The sequence below is a fragment of the Orbicella faveolata genome, unplaced genomic scaffold (genome assembly GCF_042242905.1).
Source record: "Orbicella faveolata isolate gen_17 unplaced genomic scaffold, um_ofav_v1 contig_4, whole genome shotgun sequence".
Lineage (NCBI taxonomy): Eukaryota > Metazoa > Cnidaria > Anthozoa > Scleractinia > Merulinidae > Orbicella > Orbicella faveolata.
The window spans coordinates 7,022,010-7,043,701 of record NW_028301569.1 but is presented as its reverse complement, the minus strand read 5'-3'; the positions used below and the strand labels follow the sequence as shown (position 1 = coordinate 7,043,701).

The 21,692-nt window shown below is 39.2% G+C and overlaps 4 protein-coding genes across 5 annotated transcripts; 1 reads left to right on the top strand and 3 right to left on the bottom strand.

Moving 5' to 3' along the window:
• Positions 1-382: 382 nt before the first annotated feature.
• Positions 383-14,271, bottom strand: LOC110045514 (transmembrane protein 43-like). Its single transcript, XM_089275920.1, has 11 exons — positions 14,184-14,271; positions 12,826-12,996; positions 11,574-11,708; positions 10,002-10,096; positions 9,813-9,862; positions 8,171-8,311; positions 7,656-7,774; positions 3,074-3,151; positions 2,516-2,617; positions 1,720-1,837; positions 383-1,156 (listed from the first exon to the last, which is right to left on the bottom strand). Exons 1-11 carry the CDS (start codon positions 14,196-14,198, stop codon positions 948-950), a joined length of 1,233 nt encoding a protein of 410 aa, XP_089132046.1. The 5' UTR covers positions 14,199-14,271; the 3' UTR covers positions 383-947.
• On the bottom strand, positions 3,158-7,649 carry LOC149101284 (uncharacterized). Its single transcript, XM_089275925.1, has one exon. It carries the CDS (start codon positions 4,001-4,003, stop codon positions 3,704-3,706), a length of 300 nt encoding a protein of 99 aa, XP_089132051.1. The 5' UTR covers positions 4,004-7,649; the 3' UTR covers positions 3,158-3,703.
• Positions 14,272-14,324: 53 nt separating the features above from the next.
• On the top strand, positions 14,325-19,219 carry LOC110045515 (general transcription factor 3C polypeptide 6-like). 2 transcript variants are annotated; one of them, XM_089275922.1, is made up of 6 exons: positions 14,326-14,470; positions 14,788-14,871; positions 15,514-15,577; positions 16,140-16,175; positions 17,548-17,663; positions 18,090-19,219. In XM_089275922.1, exons 1-6 carry the CDS (start codon positions 14,444-14,446, stop codon positions 18,147-18,149), a joined length of 387 nt encoding a protein of 128 aa, XP_089132048.1. In that variant the 5' UTR covers positions 14,326-14,443; the 3' UTR covers positions 18,150-19,219. The 2 variants fall into 2 exon arrangements, with proteins under 2 accessions (XP_089132049.1, XP_089132048.1); XM_089275923.1 differs by lacking the exon at positions 16,140-16,175 and having other exon boundaries at positions 14,325-14,470.
• On the bottom strand, positions 18,515-21,689 carry LOC110045557 (uncharacterized). The gene is made up of 3 exons (XM_020751158.2): positions 21,368-21,689; positions 19,944-20,133; positions 18,515-19,408 (listed from the first exon to the last, which is right to left on the bottom strand). The coding sequence occupies exons 1-3, from the start codon at positions 21,547-21,549 to the stop codon at positions 19,298-19,300; spliced, it is 483 nt and encodes a 160-aa protein (XP_020606817.1). The 5' UTR covers positions 21,550-21,689; the 3' UTR covers positions 18,515-19,297.
• Between the last annotated feature and the right edge of the window lie 3 nt (positions 21,690-21,692).

Below are 21,692 nucleotides of genomic sequence, written 5' to 3'. Positions count from 1 at the left end.
AGAAAGCAAGCACTTCTATCGGCAACCAGAAAAACTCTTCCCTCACAAGCACCGTACAAGGTTCTAAGAAACTAACAGTTCAAGCATGGAGAATTTCGTTTATAACGTTACTACAAAACTTGAAATGACAAGACGCAGCAATCTCGTTGGTTGTAGAGGTGGAAGTTCTCCCACCCTCTCCCCTCCCAAGGAGCTAACCAGTAGGGTAATCTCGTTACTAGGGTCTCTCGGGGTGGGTAGAAGAGACACCCTGGGAACAAGGTTGACCATTCGGTGGTCGCTGCACCAGTCTCCCGTAGTGTGTCTGCAGTGACTGACACAAATCCCGTCACTCTCGTATTTTACACATGAAGGTCGAAATAACAACATGAACTATCAAAACTAGGTTACATTTCTGACTTTATTTTTGGCGATCATTTACATGAACAGATGTCTAAGGCTAATATCTATTTACTCTACTTCTTACACTAATAAATAGAATGGAACCAACTAATGAATCTAATGAATAAATATGTGAGATCCTCCGTCGAACATCAACAAATGATTCTTATCCTATGCTAAACCTTTAGACAACTAAATAACTTAGAAAACAAAAATATGTTAATTGTTCATTGTTTTTTTCCTTCCTTTCGCCAAGAATAACTAGATAACTAAAATGTGGACTAGAGGTATTTTTTGGTGCATTTCAATTTTTTCCTATTGGATTCTTGTTATTTGTAAGAATCCTAGATGTGTTTATTGAATTCAGTAACTTTGACCGTACTCAAAGGCACACAACACGCACACATACGAGCTCGACACATTTAGTCACTTAAAAAGACATACCCTCCAGTTAGTGACCTTAAAACACACACACACACACACACGCACACACACACACACACACACACACACACACACACATACACACACACACATTTCTCAAAGTTCATTTACAACATAAATGTTTAGGTCTTTCGATGATTCACAGCCCGAGCCCGCCGTCTAGAGAACACTATCGGAACAATGGCTGCCGCCAATAATGTCAGGCCCAGAAGTGGTCGATGAGCAATCCAGCCAATTGCTATGGTAACCAGCGTCAATGACGTGGCAAGGCAGAGAGTCAATAGAGTCAGGCCCAGGCCTACAAGTTCACGGACAACTGGCAACCAGGAAACTAAGAAAAAACAAGAGAGAGTGAGAGTTTGCCTTGTGAAATCGTTCTAAGACGAAATCCGATAGAAAATCGAACAATTTCAGTTTTAAGTGGACAAAAACCTTGTACCAGAAAAAAAATAAGTAAGTATATCACAGTCCTTTTTGGAGTTTCAAAAGCTAAAGATATAAACAGTTTGCTGAAATAACACCAAAAACAACTTCCCATGGGAACTCGAGAAAATAAATTTCAAAGTTAAGAGAAATTAAGAGTGTCTCATTTGAACTCCAAAATTTGTTTTAGACATTTGATGTTGTTAGAAATGATCTCTTTTGAGAACATATTATAAACAGTCGTACAGAAGTTTCCAATACGATGTAAATAATCTTGGTACAAAGTTTTTGTTCACTTGTTACTTGAACTTAAGGTGGATTTCCTCTTTTAAAACGTTGGGTGACAGTTAATATGGCTTGGGTAAGCAGTGCTTAGTGTAAAGATGATGGGAGTACATTTTCTCTTTGTCACTTTTTTTACAGGGGGGGTGGGTGGAGGACGGATTAACAATGAAAGTCTAAGTTACTCACTCAGCGCGCAAAGAATGCTGGTCGTCATCTGAAATCCAAGAAACATCAAAATCCATCCCACCCCTCTCAAAACCCATGTCAAGGCTGTGTTGGTGGACTGCTCGGCATCAAAAATTTCCTACAGCAATAAAACACAATTAAAATTTTACTTAATAATTAAACAGGGCTGCAGGAAAACTTACTTACCACGTGGACGCTTTGCTAAACACAGGCACGAAAATATACGACTATTATTTTACCCCAAATTAAAGTTATTACCTTAAAATATAAGAACACTTCTCATCTAGAAGTCCATCATCGGTCCTTATTTGGCTATGGGCCGCATAAGGCCAGGGATTGAAAAAAAATTGAAATCCAGTTGCCCATTGGGCCAGCGCAGTTCAGTTTTCAGTCGCACCCATTACAATATTACTTGCCCAAAGGTGTGTAATGTTCATGCCTTATCAACTAAATTAATCCAAGCTTTCAAATCATTGTTTTGCTCATCTTACAGTCTTAAGTTTTGAAACTGTTTTTGATTGGAAATTACTCCTAACAAGACTACTGAGGCTAATTTCACTTGCCCACCAGATCACCAAACGTCCATTTGATTGCCCAAGAGCAAAATTTACTTACCCCGGGCAATTGGACCTGGGGTTTTTCCTGCCCTGAAGGCCTTGCCTTGAAAATCTGCTACAGTATTGTGGAATTATTCGTTAACGTAAGGTTTCTACTACAACAGGAAATGTAGTCATACAGCCCGTTGGGGGGTGGGGTAGGGGATATATAGCCTCGTTCAAAATACTCGTTTTCTCACCTCGGCACTCATCTCTCCAGGGTAGAGTAGCTCCAATGAATCGCCAGATTTTGTGTGATAATGAGATAATGTTGCACCATGCTGACGAGCCACAATACTGACCTGGAAACAATAGTGGGAAATATGTCATTTGTTTCTTACGAACTAATGTTTCAGGTGATTGTAAAGGTCTGTCTCGCGTAGTAACGCGAACATTCGGAGAACAAAGCTGATTTGTAGCTAGAAAGAAACTGGACAATGACTTGTCGAGGAAAAAATAAAATAATTATCATTTTTCTGCCAAGCATACGAGTCAACGATGTGGTTGGAACACTCATTCAAATCTGTTATCATGGTGTACAAGATAGTTCTCACTTCTAAGTCTGTGAATAAAACTCTAATGTGTGACCATCCAATTGCAAATGAAAGCTATTGAGCCATACTTTCATGTGGTACTGTTTATTATGCTGTTCAAGGTGGTTCTAACTTTTAAGTCTGTGGATGAACCCTAGTGAGTGACCATTCAAATGAAAACTATTGAGCAGTTAAAGAGAGTAGAAATATTAAAGAGAATTTTACCCTCATTGGGTCTCCTAGCCCCGACCCAGGCTTTCCACTCAGTCCAGCAAATGAAAACTGTACTCGAACATCTCCAACCTGGTTGTAAATAATAATAATAATAATAATAATAATAATAATAATAATAATAATAATAATAATAATAATAATTCATTAATAATTTGTGAACTAAAAACACACTCAAGAAATCACTTAACCGTGATAGTGTTTCGCCGACGAGCACAGCCCTCCTAGTATTTCACTCTCCTCCGTCTTTCCTCGAGCGCTTGTACTGAGACGAACTAGCTGGTGTTTGGGGATTTTTCTTAATATTAGCGTAGAATTTTGCGATTGTTTCTTACTTTTCCTCCGGGTTTTGTTTCGATTTAGTAGAATCATCAAATTAAGCAGACGAGACAGTAACTCGAGGGGGGGCAAGGGGGGGTCTTGTCACGAAGTCACGATAGGAAATTTTCCATTTCACGAATCACGAAACAAAAAATTCACTTTTCACGATTCTCGAACATGTGCACGAAACTGTAATCAAAATTTGTACAAAAAAGTGCATTCTTTAACTTTACCAATAATTTACAGCTGTTGGAAAGGTGATATTTGAAATCTTAATTTGTTGGTTTTACATTAAGAGACCTGTTAAGAGAAACATCGGACTTGGACAGCTCTTCCACTGCGAGTTGTTACGGCTCTTAAGAAGGTCAGAGTATCGTCGTCGTTGTCACTTTCCACGGCATCGTCAGGTCCACTGTCTGTGTCATATTGCACATCATCTTCTGGGACTTCGGGGGCTTCAGACACTTCAGGATGAGCGAAGGTGACTTCTTGCTCTCGCTCGTCTTGTTCGTCGACGATTGGTGGAACAGCTGGCTGATACTGTGGAGGAGGTCCAAGGTGGATCTTGTCCTTTGGGTAAGCAGAATCTGCTGGACGATACATATTCAAAGGCTAAGTGCCAGCCTTGAACTTCGTTGTTCAGTTCTTGCCTCACAGTTCTCTGTCGAACGCACTTGCCATGCTGAACTGCCCATTCTCTCATGATCTGCTCTTGGGTAGAATTTAGGTGCCTTGTTTTGCCAAGATGCGAAAATTTGGAAATGTCTTTCAGTGGAATTGAACTGTCTGGAATTGGATAGTAGGATATTGGGTGAGTGAAATAATAGGCTGCCCAGCTTGTGATCCTTTTGATGCTTTCGTAAACAGTGTTTCCCAGATTACGGGAGTAGTTAAGAGATGTGGGGCATTGATCCTTGAAATGACCAACAGCGTGCAGATTTTCCACTTGGGTTGTCAGACAAGCATGAAGATCAACGTGGATGTCTTTGTTGGTAGACTTCAATTTATCATCCAGCCGATTAAGTTGATTGTAGATCATTTGTACGGACTTAAGCGACAGGTTCGAGATAGAACCGTCAGCACCGTTTGTGGCTTTCTGGGAGTCAATCATCGTTTGTACAGTACTCACAGTTCCTTCTAGAAATCGTTTGAGATCACCGACTTCTTGCAGAGCTTCAGCTACGAACTCAACTTTAGAAATTCACGATTTATTTCATATCTATTCACGATTCACAGCCAAGGACTTTTGCATTTCACGCCTCACGGAATACACTTCAATCACGATTCACGGAACAGTTTTTGAGCAAATCACGATTCACTGAGCACAAAAAAACTGGATCACGGCGTCACGAAAATACCCTTGCCCCCTCTAACTCGTTAAGTTTCAAAACATTTGGAATTTCGTCAAAAACACTCCGCTACGTTTTGGTGTTTTCAACACCCTCCTCGGTTGTTGAGAATGTCGTGAAACACTGTCTGTAGCGTTTGATAAAACTTGGTCTCTCGTGTTTGACAAATCACGTAAAAGCTGGAAGATTTCTGAGTGTCCTAGCTAACCACGTTTTGGGTTGTGTTCTTCATCTATTGCCATAAACTACCATATTGTCAATAAATTTTGCGAGTACTAAATTTCGCGACTTTCTCGATTTTGAAAAACTCGCGAAATTTAATACTCGCGAAATATTGGACACGCGAAAATTCAAATCGCGAAATTTTAATACCTACATAATATCAATTGATAATGAAATTCAAACTGCTGTTTTATTACTGTTATTGCGATGAAACGAAGCTTCCCCAGAAGATCCGTTCAGCGACTTCGAAGGATAATATGGATCTTCATAAAATGGCTGACAGAACACGATAAGAACGAAGTTTAATCGACATGTAGAGAAAGATAAAAACAGCTGCACAGCAACATTAAATCATTGGCAAAAGAGAGCGCACTAGCTAGCTAGCTAGTGTCAAGATCGAAGGAGTTTTGCAAGGGAAAGTAACACAAAACCAAACCAGAACCAAGCTGTCAAAACATTAACTCTCTGCAATCGTCCATTCTAACGAGGTGTATCGATCATGACAGTGAAGAATACAGAATCACTCGGTAATTCCTCCAACCAAACCAGGTCAGTGTTTTATTGCCCGGAGTCGCCACAATTCATCTGGGACTTACATCACACAACTTCTTTTAAGACTTTTGTTGCCATCACGACCATTGCTTGTCCCGTTACCATTCTGTTAAACCTCTTGGTAATCATAGCAGTAAAGACGAGAAGAGAATTGAAAAAGAATTCAAACATTCTGCTGTCTAGCTTGGCCTTAGCTGATCTTTTGGTGGGCGCTGTATCTATGCCATTGACTATAACGTTAGACGCGCTAGTTCTGCTGGAAGTTTCATCTGAGAATGTTATCTGTACGATATATTCTGTAAGCGAACTTGTACTGTATACTTTTTACTTTGTGTCTTTTTTCCACTTGCTCCTAATTGCCTGGGAGAGGTATGTGGCGATAGCGAAAGGGATGGAGTACAACGCTACTGTTACAAGAATTCGTTTAAGGAAGTTTGTCAAAGTTGCATGGCTGTCGGCAGTTCTTGAGGCAGTTACCATAATGGAAGCCGCTGGCATCGATTATGAAGTTTTGTCTGCTGTGGATGTTACCTTGAGTATTTTCTGGGCTGCGCTTGTTTTGCTAATAGCATACTTTTACGCGAAGGTTAACCTCGAAGTTAGAAAAAGAAACAAGACGAAAATACTACTAGCGAATGCTATCGCCGAGAGGAAGCTTGCTTATACCACTGCGCATTTAAGTTTTTTTGTTGTTATCTCGGGTTTGCTTACACTTGCAGTTTATCTCTTCCGGGGGGCGTCTCTTCTCCTCCATCATTCCAGTTTTCAATGGGCAGAGACAATGCTTCAGTTTAACTCTCTCTTCAATCCACTACTGTACTGGAAAAGCAACCGTCAATCAAGGAAATCTGTAGTGAAGATGTTAAGGGGTAATAATTCGCGAAGAATCAAGCCAACGACCAGCAGTACCCGTCGCATTAGGCGACGCCAGTATTCTGAGACATCGCTAGATGTTGAAGAGAATTGTAACGGAAAAACACTACCCCGCTCTGATAGATTAGAATCTTGCAGTGCCGTGATTTACCCGGATATGATTCAGTGGAATAAGGCAGTCGAGGAAACACCCGTGTCAGCTCCATCTATTGCATCAAGCGATGAGGACTTCACACAACAGCGCAATAAACTAATTGTAACAATTCAGATTGAAAATGCCCCAAGAAAGCGGAAACGCATTCAGTGCAAAACTGAATTACCAAAAAACACCACGGAGCTTGGAAGGACTCGGCGTCATATCGGTGGTAAAATTGAGCGATCAAAATCACTCAGTGAAATCTATCTTGATGGTGAAACAGAAAGGAAAACCTGGAGAACCAATTCGCTGCCAACGATTTCAACAAACATCGCGAGAAGCTGAAGGGTTAAAGATTTATTCAAGTTAGCTTTAAAGGAACTACAGCACGGTTTGCGCAACTTGAAAAGTTCAGCCTTTTCTGCCTTAGCAAACTACTATTTTCTGGTCACTTTCAATAAAAGGAATTTTGTACGTGGTCAAAATAACTCAAAATACCGTGACTGAACTCCTTTAAACATGGTACCCAGTTCTTCCGCGAGTAATGTTCCCACGCGCGTAACGCGAGCGTTCTCGTGGGGATGAAAAGGCGCGAAAGCCACTTGGGCTGTCCACGAGAGCAAATCCTCGACACATGATTGGCTGTTTCAAGACCCTCAAACCGGAAGTGAATTGGTTTCGTACATTCGTGAAACAGGCTCCATGATCTTTTGCTGGGCGCTGTATCTATGCCCACGCCCCCCCTCCGGGGGGTGCTCCCTTATGAAAAGGTTGGCGATACGCATCGTCTCCATTAGGGGTATAAATCAAGGGTTCTATTCTCACTTAGGATGCTCAAAACAAAACGCCACTATTTTTAGTGGTCAAAGTATCTATTAGGATGCACTCGAAGAAATAACAATAAAAAAAACTCCCTCATTTCCGTTTATAGACTCGATTTCGCCGCTCTCTCGAGTCCGGACTACCATCGCATTCTGTTTTAAGTGGTATCTTTTAGGGGTCACGAGGCACGCGCAGGTTGATCTCCTGTAGAGGTTGAATTCAAATTTTCCGACGAGCAACCCCACCCCAGAGATCTATGTTGTTGACTATCACATGTTGATACAATATTTTGTTTTCTTACTCTTGGGTAATACGGATCCACAGCATGGTAGAACATCCCGTTATGAAGGTACATGGCCTTCCCATATGGAACTTCTCTTGGAGAAAGCGATTGAAAGTCACTGATTTTTCCAATGAGTGCTGTGATGAAAAGGCAAAAATTTCAGTAAGGACTTTATAACATACATTTTTAACATATATTATCGTACATTATCATACATTAACACGCATTAACATACATAACATACATTAACACACACGATCATAGATTAACATAGATAAACATACATTGACATACATGATCATTAACTATAGTGTATTGAGCTGTAAGGATTTCTTCCATTCTCCGATATTTACCTTATATTAAAAAAAATAAAAGATCTTTCACATCCTTTCAATGATGCCTTGTTTCTAACAACACACTTCAAAATATAAATATTTGACTTTATGCAACGAGTGTAACAATGAGAATAAAACCCCTTGATAAATACAGCAAAACCTACCATTGTCTAAATCAAATCACAGTTAAGCTTATACCTTGGGACAGCGCAAAAGCTCCAACTCTCACAAAATCTGCTTCCTTAGTGTAAGAATTCACTGGCATACTGTTTGGGTTTTGGTGCCCAGAGGGATTGTCAAAACTATTGCTTCTAACAACATGGTCTTTCCAGTCTGTAGCTAGAAGAGAATATAAGAAAAAAAGAGTATAATAGGATGGTTTTACTAAAAAAGGATACAGTGGAACCCTGTCAATATGCTCACCAGAGGGCCAATATTATTTGGCTGTATTAACGTGGTAAGGTCAAATTTCATGACTGGTCTAAATTGAATAACGTCTTATCAACACAAACTAACAGATATATTATAGTTGCACTTCTAAACAACTGTTCTTTAGTAAGCATCCGGAATGCAGGTATAATTTTTAGAAATTGAAACCTCAATCACTCAATACAATATTAACAATGGAAAGATGAACAAAACTGGTTTGAGTGGCCGCATAAACGGGGTACAATTATAAAGGATTATTCAGGTTGGCTGTTGGTTCTATTAATGGGGTGGCTGCATTAACGAGGTCTCTTTTATAAGGAAATGTATGAGCATTTCGCCAGGACAAAAAAGTGGCTGTAATAACAAGGTGACTGTATTAATGAGGTGATCATATGTAAGGCGAGGTTCCACTGTAATACTCTGGAACAGTTTAAGAACAGTTCAGTATAGAATAGTGATATGTACCAGGCTCGTTCTGAGCAGATGATGATGCAGGGGACAGGAAAAGAGGAGGTCAAGTGCAAGTACAAAGTGCAAGATCTGTGCAGGGAGGGGTGCAAGAAAGGGAATGGCAGAATTGTGACAGGACAGTGAAAGGGGATGTTGGAAGCAGTTGGAAGCGGCATGGCTGAGTGGGTTAGGCTACCCTGGTTCAAATCCTCCACTCTAACATTATTTAGATTTGTTTTTACTAATCCCAAGTTCAACTCATTGACTGCATTGTGTAAATAGCCAACTCAGGTCAGCCTCCCACAAACTGGGATTCTTAGGGATCTTAGGGATCATTGGGATCATAGTGCATCAAGGTAAAGGTAAAAGGTAAAGTCCACATGTGAGCCAAGTGGCCCATAAGGCCGGAGCTTATCCCGGTTTCTGTAGCATGAAGCAACTAAGAGTATTTCTACTCCCCCCTGGATGGGATGCCAGTCCATCGCAGGGTTACCCCCAGTATTAAGTTCGCCGGTACCCATTTATACACCTGGGTGGAGAGAGGCACTGTGAGAGTAAAGTGTCTTGCCCAAGAACACAACACAATGTTCCCGGCCAGGGCTCGAACCCAGACCGCTCGATCCAGAGACGAGCGCACTAACCATGAGGCCACCACGCCTCCCACTCATAGTGCATCAAAGGAACCGATAAATCCGTGACCAGAGTGAATTCATCGATTCCTTTGATGCACTACATGTATGATCCGAGTGATCTTGGATCACTGATCCTGATCCAGATCTGTCCCCAAAGGAATGCACCCTTAGTGCCTCCAATAACTACAATAACTGTGTTAAATACATTTGATACTTAAATGAAATTATTTGTTAAATAAATATGTTATTTATTTATTTATTTTATTTAAATTTACTTCGTTGATCATGCCCCTTACACTTCGATGATTATCCACAGACTAAAGACTTACAATATGAAAATGTTGTTTCAATCCTCTTGCTTCCTCCCTCATCATATTCCCTGAATTAAAAAGTTTAAATTATCCAATTAATTACGGTGTTCTTGAATCCAGCAAATTTATTTTTTGTGACTATTTGCCACAGAGTAAACTACATGTACAATGGTAAAAAGTATTTTACATTGAAAGGAAATAATTTACCTGGTATGTTTATGCTCCACCCACTGATACATTTCAACCTTTCTTCTGAGCTTGACAGCTCGGACTGCAATGCCATAGTCCAGATCACTCAGTACCTAATAAAAAGCACTAAGAGCTGGGCCATGGGGTTTATTGTCATTTCAACCAGCTGTCTTAAATTACTATTGACACCTATTGTAGCCCTAAAGATGATCAAGACATTCAAGTTTCACTGCCATGACAAGGTGACAATAATTGCCTGGTGGCTCCTGCAGAACCTCTGATCAGAGCCCACTCTTTGTTCTCTTCTTTCCGTATCAAATTTTGTCTGCATCCCCCAAAATATCTTTTTACTTATCTTACTCTGCTGTTCACTTGCCTTACTACTGTAACATTAATTTTGCACTCTTTTTCAAGTGAACTAAATTTTATATTTATTGTTAAATGTAATAATTTTATTTATCCACATATCTATAGTTAAATACTTATCTATTTATCTAGTCTGTATTCATTCATTTATTTAAATTTATTTATTTATTTTAGTTTGAGCTTAGTAGTATACTTGGATGATTCTCTTGTTTAGGTTAAAATAGCTTACCTGCAATAGCTTTGCTAACATTTGTGGGCTAACAGTAAGGACAAAATTTTATGTGAAATCATTACCATTTCTTGATAAATGGTTTGAACCCAGGAGTATCATTACATCATATAGCGTGATTGTCCAAGTGAGGGTAGTTTTGAAAAGTACTGTTGTTGGAGACTGACGTTTCGACAACCGGAACAGAAGTCATCTCCAGAGTCAAGTGAACAGTGTTTGTCAGTCGATGGTGCTATAAGACTGGTCCATTTAAAGTGATTGGTCAGTTTAATTTAGCCATGATGGTATTTTACTTTCTTAAGACTCTTGTAAAGTTTGTCATCGGTCATTGGTTGGTTTTGATCCGTCTACTGTTAGTCAAATCAGTCTGTTTGAGGTCTGTCTATTGTTAGTCAAATTAAGTTAGTCTATTAGAAGTCCATTTGTCAGTTTCGTTGACATTGTGGCTAAGTCATTTGTAAGGTGCCAGTAGTGGTTGACATCTGTTAAGAGGCGTTTGTTCTAAAGGCTGGCTGGAGTCGTAGTCAGAGTCATAATCAGAAGCGTAGAGCAGTACGATCTAGCGAAAGTCTAAACAATGAAGTTGGAAGCAGAACACTGATTCCGCTTATAACTCCATTGCTTTCGATTTAGTGAAAACTACACTGTCCGAGTCGCAAGCAGAAGCAGAAGAATAAACCAATCACAATGTTCGATTCCGGGCCTTGTGATTGGTTGGTTCTTCTGATTCTTCCAACTGCGATTCCGTCAAGCTTATGACTCCGCTTACGACTCCGATTTTCGATTTTTGCTAGGTCGTAAGCTCTCTTACGACTCTGACTATGATTCCGACTACAACTCCGTCGCTAGTCAAAACCAGCCTTAAGTTAGTACCAGCTTTCCACGGACCAAGTTCTTTTCAGAACTACCCTCACCCAGATGATCACACTATATGAACTATTATTGTTTTTGTTGATCAGGAGACACAAAACAATATTACTAACAGCTATACTTACCTTATCTGTTTGAAGGGTGCCAGTAAGGTGCACAAGTTTGTCATGATATTCAGGGCTGACTTGTTCAATATAATTAAGATGAACAACTTGCTTCAGACCTTCTTCTAATGATAAAGCTGTTTGAACAGCCCTCCCCTGCACAGGTAAATTAAAATGCAGGAGAATTCATTTTAAACCCAGTTTAATTAGTTCTTGTTTCTGTGGTTTAAAGGTGATACTTCAATCAAATTTATCACCTGAAAATTCTAAAAGATTGTCAAAAGCAATATTACTTCCTTCTTAGACAGCCTCATATGTAGAACACCTGGGGGGAGGGGTGGGACTCCCATATAAAAAGGAAGGGGAAATGGCCCAAAAATTTTGAAAAGAACCCCTAAGAGGTACCAAGATCCTGTCTAATGGGTGTGGCTTGATTTTTTTTCACCCCATGGGAGGTTACAATTCTAAAGCCACACATTAAGTGAAACTGACTTTTTTGGCTCAATTATACCCTTAACGGTACCACAAAAGCTCCTGCTGTGGGACCTGTTGAGGCTGAACATCCTAAGAGCTACCAAATCCACTTTTTTAACCCCTAAAAGATAAACTGAGTACCCCGTCTATTTTGTATGAGAGTCCTCAGGGGCAGAATACTCGTATAAATACTCGTACTTATAAATTTGGTAATAAATGATCTTTTTCAAGTATGTCGTCTCAGTTAGTGGAAAGTCTGAAAAAACTTTGGAGAATGAATTTGATTTACCTTTAAAATAATATGTGATTTGAAATAACCTTCCTCCTCTGTTATTGGAGGATGAGGAGCTTGTGTCTAATCACCCATTCTTGGGACCAATTGGAGGCACCTTTTGGTGAAACCTGGTTATGGATGTTTCTTAAAGAGGACTTCCATGGGGTGTAATGTGTAGTTCCAGAAAGGAATTTTACCCCCCCTCCCCCACCCCACCAGTCTCTGGAAATTCCAATTTAGCTTCATACATTTCCTTAAATTTTTTGGTCTTAAAGCTCTCCCCTCCCCCCACCGCCACCGCCACCACCCCCAGGAAATTCCATTCCCTTCTGTGAGAGGAGTATGGATATTTTAATTCTGGAACTGCACAATGTACTTTTTATACACCCCTTAGAAGCAAGATGCCAAGCAACTCTGCCCTCTTCTCATAGAAGCCCCCACCCCCCTTCTCCTCCTCCCCCCTTCCTGAGAGATTCTTTCAGGTCGACACCTAAAAAGAAGCTGATCCTTACATATCTTTCTTACCTCATTCCAATAAATTACTGGAAAAGAAGCTATAACAAGGAGAATACCAAACAGGGATGCGCAGAAACTCTGTTGCACTTTTTGAAAAAAGCCAGGATTTTCTTTGTATGAAACCCTCATGTGGCTGTCTCTTGAGTCTGGCATGTTATGCATTCCTGGGGCACTTGGGTTCTACAATAAACAATGACATATCTTATTGATTGTAAAAATACCTGAAAAGCATTTAAAACACTCAGATTAAACTTTGACATCATAGTAAATTTGTGATACTATATGATTATCAGTTGAGTATGGTGGGATGGAGCTTTGGTGACGACATTTGGACTTAAAATTACCGTGTTGCCACAGGCAACTTTCTTTGTTTCCAATGGTAACGAATTTATCATGGCCTGCAAATATTTCCCGCACTTTGCTGCCAGTGACGACAAAGGTTGACAAGTTGCCACTGGAAATGGAGCCAGTTGCCTGTGACAACAACACAAGTTGACCGTTAAAACCTGGTCATCAAACTTTCATCGCTCCTTACTCAACTGACGATCGTACATGTAGTATCACACCACTGGGATATAATTGCTATAAAATTCATCTCTCATCTGATTGGTTTTCCTCCGTGACACACAGGGGTGGGGGTGTGTAGCATACTTCTTGAAACACCCTATTTCAGACCAGAATATGATACTTTTGATCCCTACCCTACTATATTTTAGACCTGACCCAAAAATTTGAAACTCAATTTTGGACCAGATCATACTTATCAAGATAAAATAACAGTAAATTATTAACTTTCTTGTAGAGACTGTATTCATTTCCAGTCCAGAGTACATGCCAAAATTTATCATTTATAAGGGATTATCGCCCCCCCCCCCCCCCCCTCCCCTCCACTTCCCCTTTCCCTCTGGCTCTGACATCTATCCTGTAGATACCTGTCTTTTCTTATTCATTTTGTAAAGGAGCTTTGCACATGTAACAATTCATCATTATAAAGTAATTTTTTCAATGGTAGTATCATTTTCAAATTGAAGGATACATGTTCCTCAAAAAGAATATTCAGTAGTTCAGTTGTACTAGCACCAAATTGTAAAGTACGTGCATTATTTTATTAATACAAATACAAAGGATCAGCGATGGTTATGCTAAGGTAAGATTAAAACGGTATTGCAGATTGCCAGTTAATCAGTTCATTGGCGCCCAGGACAAATGTAAACGTCACCGTTGAACAAAAGGGAATATTTCAGAAAATTACGATTGGGACACAAACAACTGTGCGTCGATTTTTATCTGATCTGCTGGTTTCCCCGGGTTTATAGTTCTACCGTACAACGCAAAAATTAGTTTCCTGACAAATATCAAAGACTTACATGAGTTCGATACATGATTGCCTCGCTGAAAGCTTGAAATATCCAACAAAACAGAAAGCGGAAGTTCAAAAAACAACAGGCGCACACCGTGCATCTCGTTCAAATTGAGGAGTCTGGATGAGAAGCTTCCCCAGGACCCTCGCGGTCGACAGTATCGCCTGTTCGTTTTTGCATAGGAAGGTTTCGTTCGGCCTTCGTTCATGGATAAATCTATGCTGTTTGTAAAGCGCTATCTGTTTCATAGTTTTTAGTGACAAGTCATGGCTGAAGAAGATTGGGAAGAAGAGGTGAGCCCTGAAAACTCGTGGAAAAAATTGGTAGATAAAACCTTCAGTTAGCGCTAATGTAACCTTCGCTTCTTTTGAAGAAGCACTGCAGTATTCAAGACCGATTTTGCGAGTGTTGCTTTATACATACCAGCACTACAACTTAAAGTACCCTAAGGGGAACTATTTTGAGCATAGGCATGGCATGCGATACTTTCCTGAATTAAATCAAAACGGTTGTACAAGTTTGAAAGGATATAAAGTTTTAAAGCCAAAGGCATGAGACCCTGGAGATCATGGTCTTCAGGTCTTCATTAGTTTCTTATTTCCATTGACAGGAGCATCTTGTGGTCATAAAACTCCAAGGAGTCATAGACAATGAATTCTTGTACAGCTGCGAGTCGTCAAATTGTCGACTTTTGGTGAGTGTTTATATGTGTATTAATATACACCTTGGCCCTGAGTCTGACCACTGACCCTGAATATGTCTTGAGTTTGTCAAGATCACAAGGAAAATGAACAAGCCAAAACACAAGAGGATGGGGCTGCAGTCACTGTCATGCTTTAGGACTCACACTCATGTTCCATGCTTACTCTCGCTCACATGACAAAAACAATTCTGTGAACAGACAAATAGGTTCAGTTCTTCCTATTACTACATGTAGGTGTGGTCTCTAGAGTTTTAAGGTCTACTGTAGAAGATGACACTGTTCCCTTGCTGCTAGCCCACATGTATCCTTGCACACCCTCCATCCTCAATGAAAAATGATAAGAGGGGGGGGGGGGGGGGAATGCCCCCATTCCATTCTTCATTAGCAATTGGATTGCACTATCATGCCCCAGGATGTCGTTAACTGCCAGCTGCCAGCTAATTTCACCAACTGAAAGAGAACTGGCATTTTAGGACGCATACTGTAATTCAAGGGCTGCTGGTTCTGCTTTGAAGACATGTAGTAATTAATAGGGAAGTCCTGCTAGTTTAAGAATCCAGATTCCAATATACAGCTATCTTAGATTGTACAAGTTAATCCCTTTTTACTACATCCACATCTAATTGTTCTTAGGGTATTGATACTGATGAGCCTGTGCTTCAGATTGGGAATTATACATTCATTGGAGAGTTTAAAGGTAGGATGTTCGATCTTACATTTAGCTTTGCTCAGGATTGCAATAAGTTGCTAAGTACAGTGTACAGGTAACAATGTACCAAGGAGTGCTACTGACAGTCAATTGTTTAGCTTTAACAGGGCTGTTGATAACCTTTCGGGTAGTTTGCTAAAGAACTAAATGACACTTAGGCAGCTGTAATAGTTTTAACATGGCTTCTCCTGGGTATTGTCATAATTTTGGTCATTTTCAAACTTTGATTTGCCAGTCATCTTCACTACAGTTGGCCAGCCACTAATACTGGTAGCTAGTTGTTGTCTGCAAAAGAAAGTGCTCTAAGACATACTTGTCAGTTTTTCTTGTGGGGATGGATTACAATAAAAGTAAAGTAAACATTTTATTAATAATATTATTTGACTATCAATATAGACATCAATATCATAGTCATCAATATCATAGTCATCACCATCATCATCAACAACAACAAAAACAACAACATCATTGTTGACAGATTGAATAAAAAGGTTTTTATTATGAATAATTGTAATGGCATACCTGGTAACGGGAAATCATCTTTTTTCAGAATCTCTTGGAACACATGTATTATTTGAGGAACTAGGTAATACTTTAATTAGTCTACTGAGAAATAACTTGTCATATATTACTTAATAATATACATGAAAAAATTACTTGATTCTGATTGGCTGAGAGCAGTGCAGTTCAAGTGTAACACCGGTGCAAAAAGTGTAACACCAGTGCAAATTACACATCGTAATTCTGGATTATGATTGGCTGAAAAACAATAGGAAATTTTTGATGCCAATGATATTCCATAAAATGATGATGAAAATTTTGTGCAGAAACTTTGAAAAAAATTTGCTTAAATTTGAAAATTATGGCTTCAAGAAAGGTTTTCCGGCACTTCCTCCACGCAAATTTTTTCATGTTTATGTTATTAATAAGTAATCATACAGTTTTTCTCGTTCAATTTGGAATTAATTTGCACTTGTGAGTTTTTCAAAAAGCTGAAATTGCACTCTCCAAAGCGGCTCGTGCAATTTCAGCTTTTTGGAAAACTCAAATTAATTCCAACTTAAACTCGAAACCGTAGGATTACCTATACAAATAATTATAGTTTTTTATTATTTACAGTAAAATTGAGTGCATGGTTATAGATTGAGACTGCAGGTTTTAAGCTTCAGGTGGACAGGGCTAGGACCTGAAAAAAATAATGACTGAGGCAATGTCCATGGTTAAATTCTGTTCCTAGGTATTTAGCAGTGTTTTACTTTCCCCATCAAAAAAATAAAACAAAAATGAACAAGTCACTAATTTAAAGGCAAGTGCCTCAGTTTGCCTCCTGCATGGATTGCCTCCGTCTGTTGAAATTAACTCTATTAGTTTTGCTTTATGCTCTCAGCCCTGGTTATTCATGATAGTGATGCTGATATTCCTATCATTGCAAGTACTGTTTTGAACTTGATTTGTAGAAATACCTTTTTAAATGAAACATACTCAACTGACATTACACTTGCTGTGCACAGCACATTCAACTTTTGAGAGATTGTCAACTTAGTTTTTACCTGTATCACGCTTGTAACTCTTTTAATGTGCAGTTCCAGAAAATATCCATGCCCACCCCGAGGAATGTTAAGTGATAACACAAATAAGAAGGGAGAGGGGAGCTTTCAAAAGCCAAAATTTTTAAAGGACATTATGAAGCTAAACTGGAATTTTCAGGGCCTGGGGGGGCTCAAACTAGAAAACCTCCTGTGGGAGGAGCATGAATATTTTCTGAAACAACCCAATTTAGGAAGTTTTGAATATAGTGTTTGGGCATACACATAGCTGGGACCACGACAAAGAGCATATAAGGGCTGTCCACTGCTACAAGGTGGCTCTTTGCAAAGGTTTGACTGTACATGTTCTTTGAAGTGACAATAACTCTTCAGCTGAGCCTTTTAGAACAAAGTTATTTGTTTTCTGTTTAGCTTCAAACGATGCGGAGGGATCAAAGCAGTTGAAGTACAAATGCAATACCACAAAAACACTGGAAATGTCCAGGGTTTTCCTGGTGGAAAAGGAAAAGGAAAAAGAAAAAGAACAGGTGAGAAAAACATTATACACACAGTAACTGATTCTCAGCTGTTATTACTCCACTGCAGGTGATTTTTCTGTGTGTTCACCCTCCCTGATGTGCTAGTGCATATAAAATTATGTTGCATTATTTTGAAACATTTTTTTTTTTCATTACTTTGAGTTACAAATTTGAAATTTGAAATACCATGTTAACAAGTTACACTGGGCTTTAATGGAATTTGGGTACATTCGCACCAACGTCTCTCCAGAAATCAAAATTTTAAAATTAATTTGTTTCGTTGTCAAAGCGTGGTATCTGCTATAAAATTGTTGTTCTTATCACCTTTTTAAGGTAATTCATGCCTTTTTAGTGACTTTGTTAAATATCATTGAAATAACTTACTGTAATTTACTATAATATTATTTATTACTTGGTATGCTGTTTACTGAATAGATACCTGGTCCTTCAAGTGGTGCAGATACACAACAAGAAACTACAGATTCAGAAGGATAACAAGATCAGGAGAAATCTGTTTGTTGTGTTGTTAATTTGAGAGACCATGACCTCTGGATTGCTGTTCAGCAGATTGTGCAGTCCAACTTGCAAAGAACTGTTTGATCTAAACTGAGGCGCCACAGTTAGAAATTACTGTAAGAGAAGTACAATTTTTGTTTTGCTTGATATTGAACAGCAAGAAGGATGCAGGAATTGAAAAAAAATGCCATCCAGTCATCCGGGACAAGTAGATTTTCCTAGACTGGGCAAGTAACTTTTCATTTTCGTGGGCAAGGGTCTTAGCAACTCGTCTGCCAACTAAATGAAAGAAGTTAGCACAGTTTGACTCTACAAAGGAGTGAAAGGTGATCAGAGTGATATCGTTAACTTGTTCCAGGACTAAGACCTGTTTGACTTTTATTGTGAAGTGTAAGCAAAAATAGATCAATGACATTGCCATTTTACAGTTGTGTGATCTTAAGAACATTTAATACAACTGCTTACAATATCACTTATTCAATACATTGTCAGGCAGACAAGTACAGCTGTAATAAGATCATCAACTAGGGATAATGTCTAGATGTTCCATTACTGAATTCTCAAGATTAGTATTAGAAGAAATGTATGGAAATCTGTTAGGAGAATTGATATTTCACCTCATGATTCCAAGCACACATTTTTTGTTCTTAAAACATTTTTGAGTTAGTATACTTTCAATATGATTACAGCATTGGAGGTAAAATTACATTGGCGTAACTAGCCCTCATAGCATTATTGTTAATATATTAATCTATTTTTGGATAAAAAAGAATATCTGAGCTGTTAAAATAATTTAGCATACAGTATTACATGTACCACCCACTTATAGTACACCACATTGGACTACATCATTTAGAAACAAAGACAAATACTTTTAGTGAATAAGAAAACTTGATTAAAAAACCTTGCCCTTTGTCACACAAAACTCTCTACACAGTGCAGTGTAGTTTCAACTACATTTATCAACCAATCCAGGCAGTAGTAACTTTGTACATTAATACCAAAAAAATTAATGCAAATATAAAATACAATGTGTCTGTTTTTATGAAGTTAAACTAGTGTTACAAAATATAAATTATAGCTTCCTATTAAACCAGAGGGAAGCATCTGTTGGAATTCCAGTGAAATCAGTGTAGGGTGTGGCTCCAGTTTATTGGGCTTTGCTGAAGAAGACTCCTCTCCTCATGATGCCTGGCTTGAGTGTTCTTTTTCTGCTGTTCTGCTCGGAGCTCCATCAACTGGAATGAAAAAGAATAAATAATTAAATAATTATTATTTCTTTTTTTACCCTAGTGCCCTGGGTGTGTGTGTGTGGGGGGGGGGGGGGGGGAGGTGCAGGGGCACCAGTGTAGCCCAAATAAAATGACATTTACATAAATCCTGACTGAAACCAGGCTGGGCCACATACTCAGAATGGATCAGACTCGTATTCCCGAGGTTGCCTTGCAATGGACACCACATCCATGGCAAAAGAAAACCTGGGCCAAAAACCACCTGGCGGTAAACTGTCATAGCTGAGCTCAGTAAGGTAAAACTGACTCGGGTTGAGATACCACATGTCATACAGAATAGGGAGAAATGGAGAGGGACCCCCCTTCCCCCATTGCCTTATGTCCCACAGGGGACAGAGAGTAAGCTGAATGAAGATTGAAACTGTCAAAAAAAGGAGTTAATGAAGTACTAGCCTATGGATGCAGGAGGATTTTGTGGTGTGAAGCATGCATGCACAACAGTCATAAACCAATTGCATTTGCAGGCTATTTTTATCCCTACCCTTTTGTTTTCATTCCTGAACTGTTGTAGATATCTTTCTTTGTTGATTCGATCTTCTCTATCCTGCTGTGTGCAGACTCTGTCATAATTGATGGCAAAATCACTCTCTTTCGTCTTCTCAGTCATTGCTCTTTTGTCTGCCAGTGCCTTCTCCTGCATTTGTTGTAATAATGCTGTTCTGCTATCTTGCCTAGAAGATGTAATATATCAATTACTTCACAAAGAACCACGAGGCACATGTTTCTAAAAGGCTACCTCTATGTCGCCCTCTAAATATACCATAGTTTAGGCCATGAGAAAATTATGTAATGATTTCTTTACTCTGCACACATTGTGCCTTCTGCACGCACTACATGCCTATAATACTTAGTGGGCTTGCAATGAGTGTAAATGGCTGAAGCTAAATACTCTTTGCACATATTGCGTACCTATAGAGCATAGGCCCGCAATTCGTACAAGGAGCTATAGCTATTTCACCCTCTGTAGCTGTACTCTGTATGAAATCCTACCCTACATGCAGGCTTTTAGCCAGGATTTGAAAAGTGGGCATCCAAAATGTGCTACAGGGCCTGCGCAAATGAACAATCTCTATGAAAAATAAAACGATTTTTTTTTAAAGAGCAGCAGATTGAACCAACAATGTGAAATCAGACTCAACCCTCAATAATTATTTCAGCTTCCATGGAGTAGAGCAACTGAAGAAACTGGGACTGCTAATGGCATATTTGACCTGGCTCTTAACTTTTTTGTTGTCCTTGTTTTTTTGTGACTTCCCCTGAAAACTATTTTTTATTTTGTTTTGTTTTGTTTTGTTTTGTTTTGTGCTCCCTCTGGAATGGGTAACCCCACTCCTCTTAGTCCTCTATCCCCCTCCCAAACATTTTGACAGGTTAATTCAAAGCAATCCATAATCCAACATACAGACCACATGGGCACCAAACCTCTCACTCACTGTAGGGATTCAGGAAGGGTGTGACCTTCTAGTTACCCCACCCCTCTCCCCTCAATATGAATGACGAAATGAAGGTGAGAAATTAATAGCAGGTGGGACTACTTCTATTTAATCATCCTGAGAATGGTTTCTGGAAGAACTGATGGTCATTGATAGCGATACACACCGAATAAATCGCAATTCAGCAGCTGCGCAAAACAATTTTGCATTGATCAAACTTCAAAAAAAAAAATCCCGGTAAATTCATAAAATTTGGAAGTAACCGATTACTTTTACTTAACACTGATGATGTCTGGCTCTTCAAAAAACAGAAGAAGCGATAAACACCTTATGATATTGCAGAATGTTGGATTCCTCTAAGTGACGGAAGTTAATTAACTCTTTGTTTGACTCATTGCCACTTCTCTCAACGAGGTTAAAACGTCTTTTATAGCCTTCAAGCAATTATCCTTGACTTTTAGACTAAACTTACTTCACTTCTTCTTTTTCCAATGGATTTCCGTACATCGCTTTTACGTACAAATCGTTTCGTCTCTTGTAAGCTTCCCTCTTGCCACGTAGCTTGTGTTCTTGAATTTCGTGATGCCCCAGAACTGTTTCAAGGCTCACTGTTCGCCTGCATGTACCAGGTTGTAGAGGGTTCAAACGGCTCATCGTGAAGGTGTCCCTTTTAGTTGCAAATCAAATAGGGATAACTTTAACAATTAATTAAGAAGTTGTCACAATTTTCCTTCTCAAAATAAAGGAAAACATTCGGGAAGGTATGTCGACTTCTAGAACCCGTCGCTATGGTGATA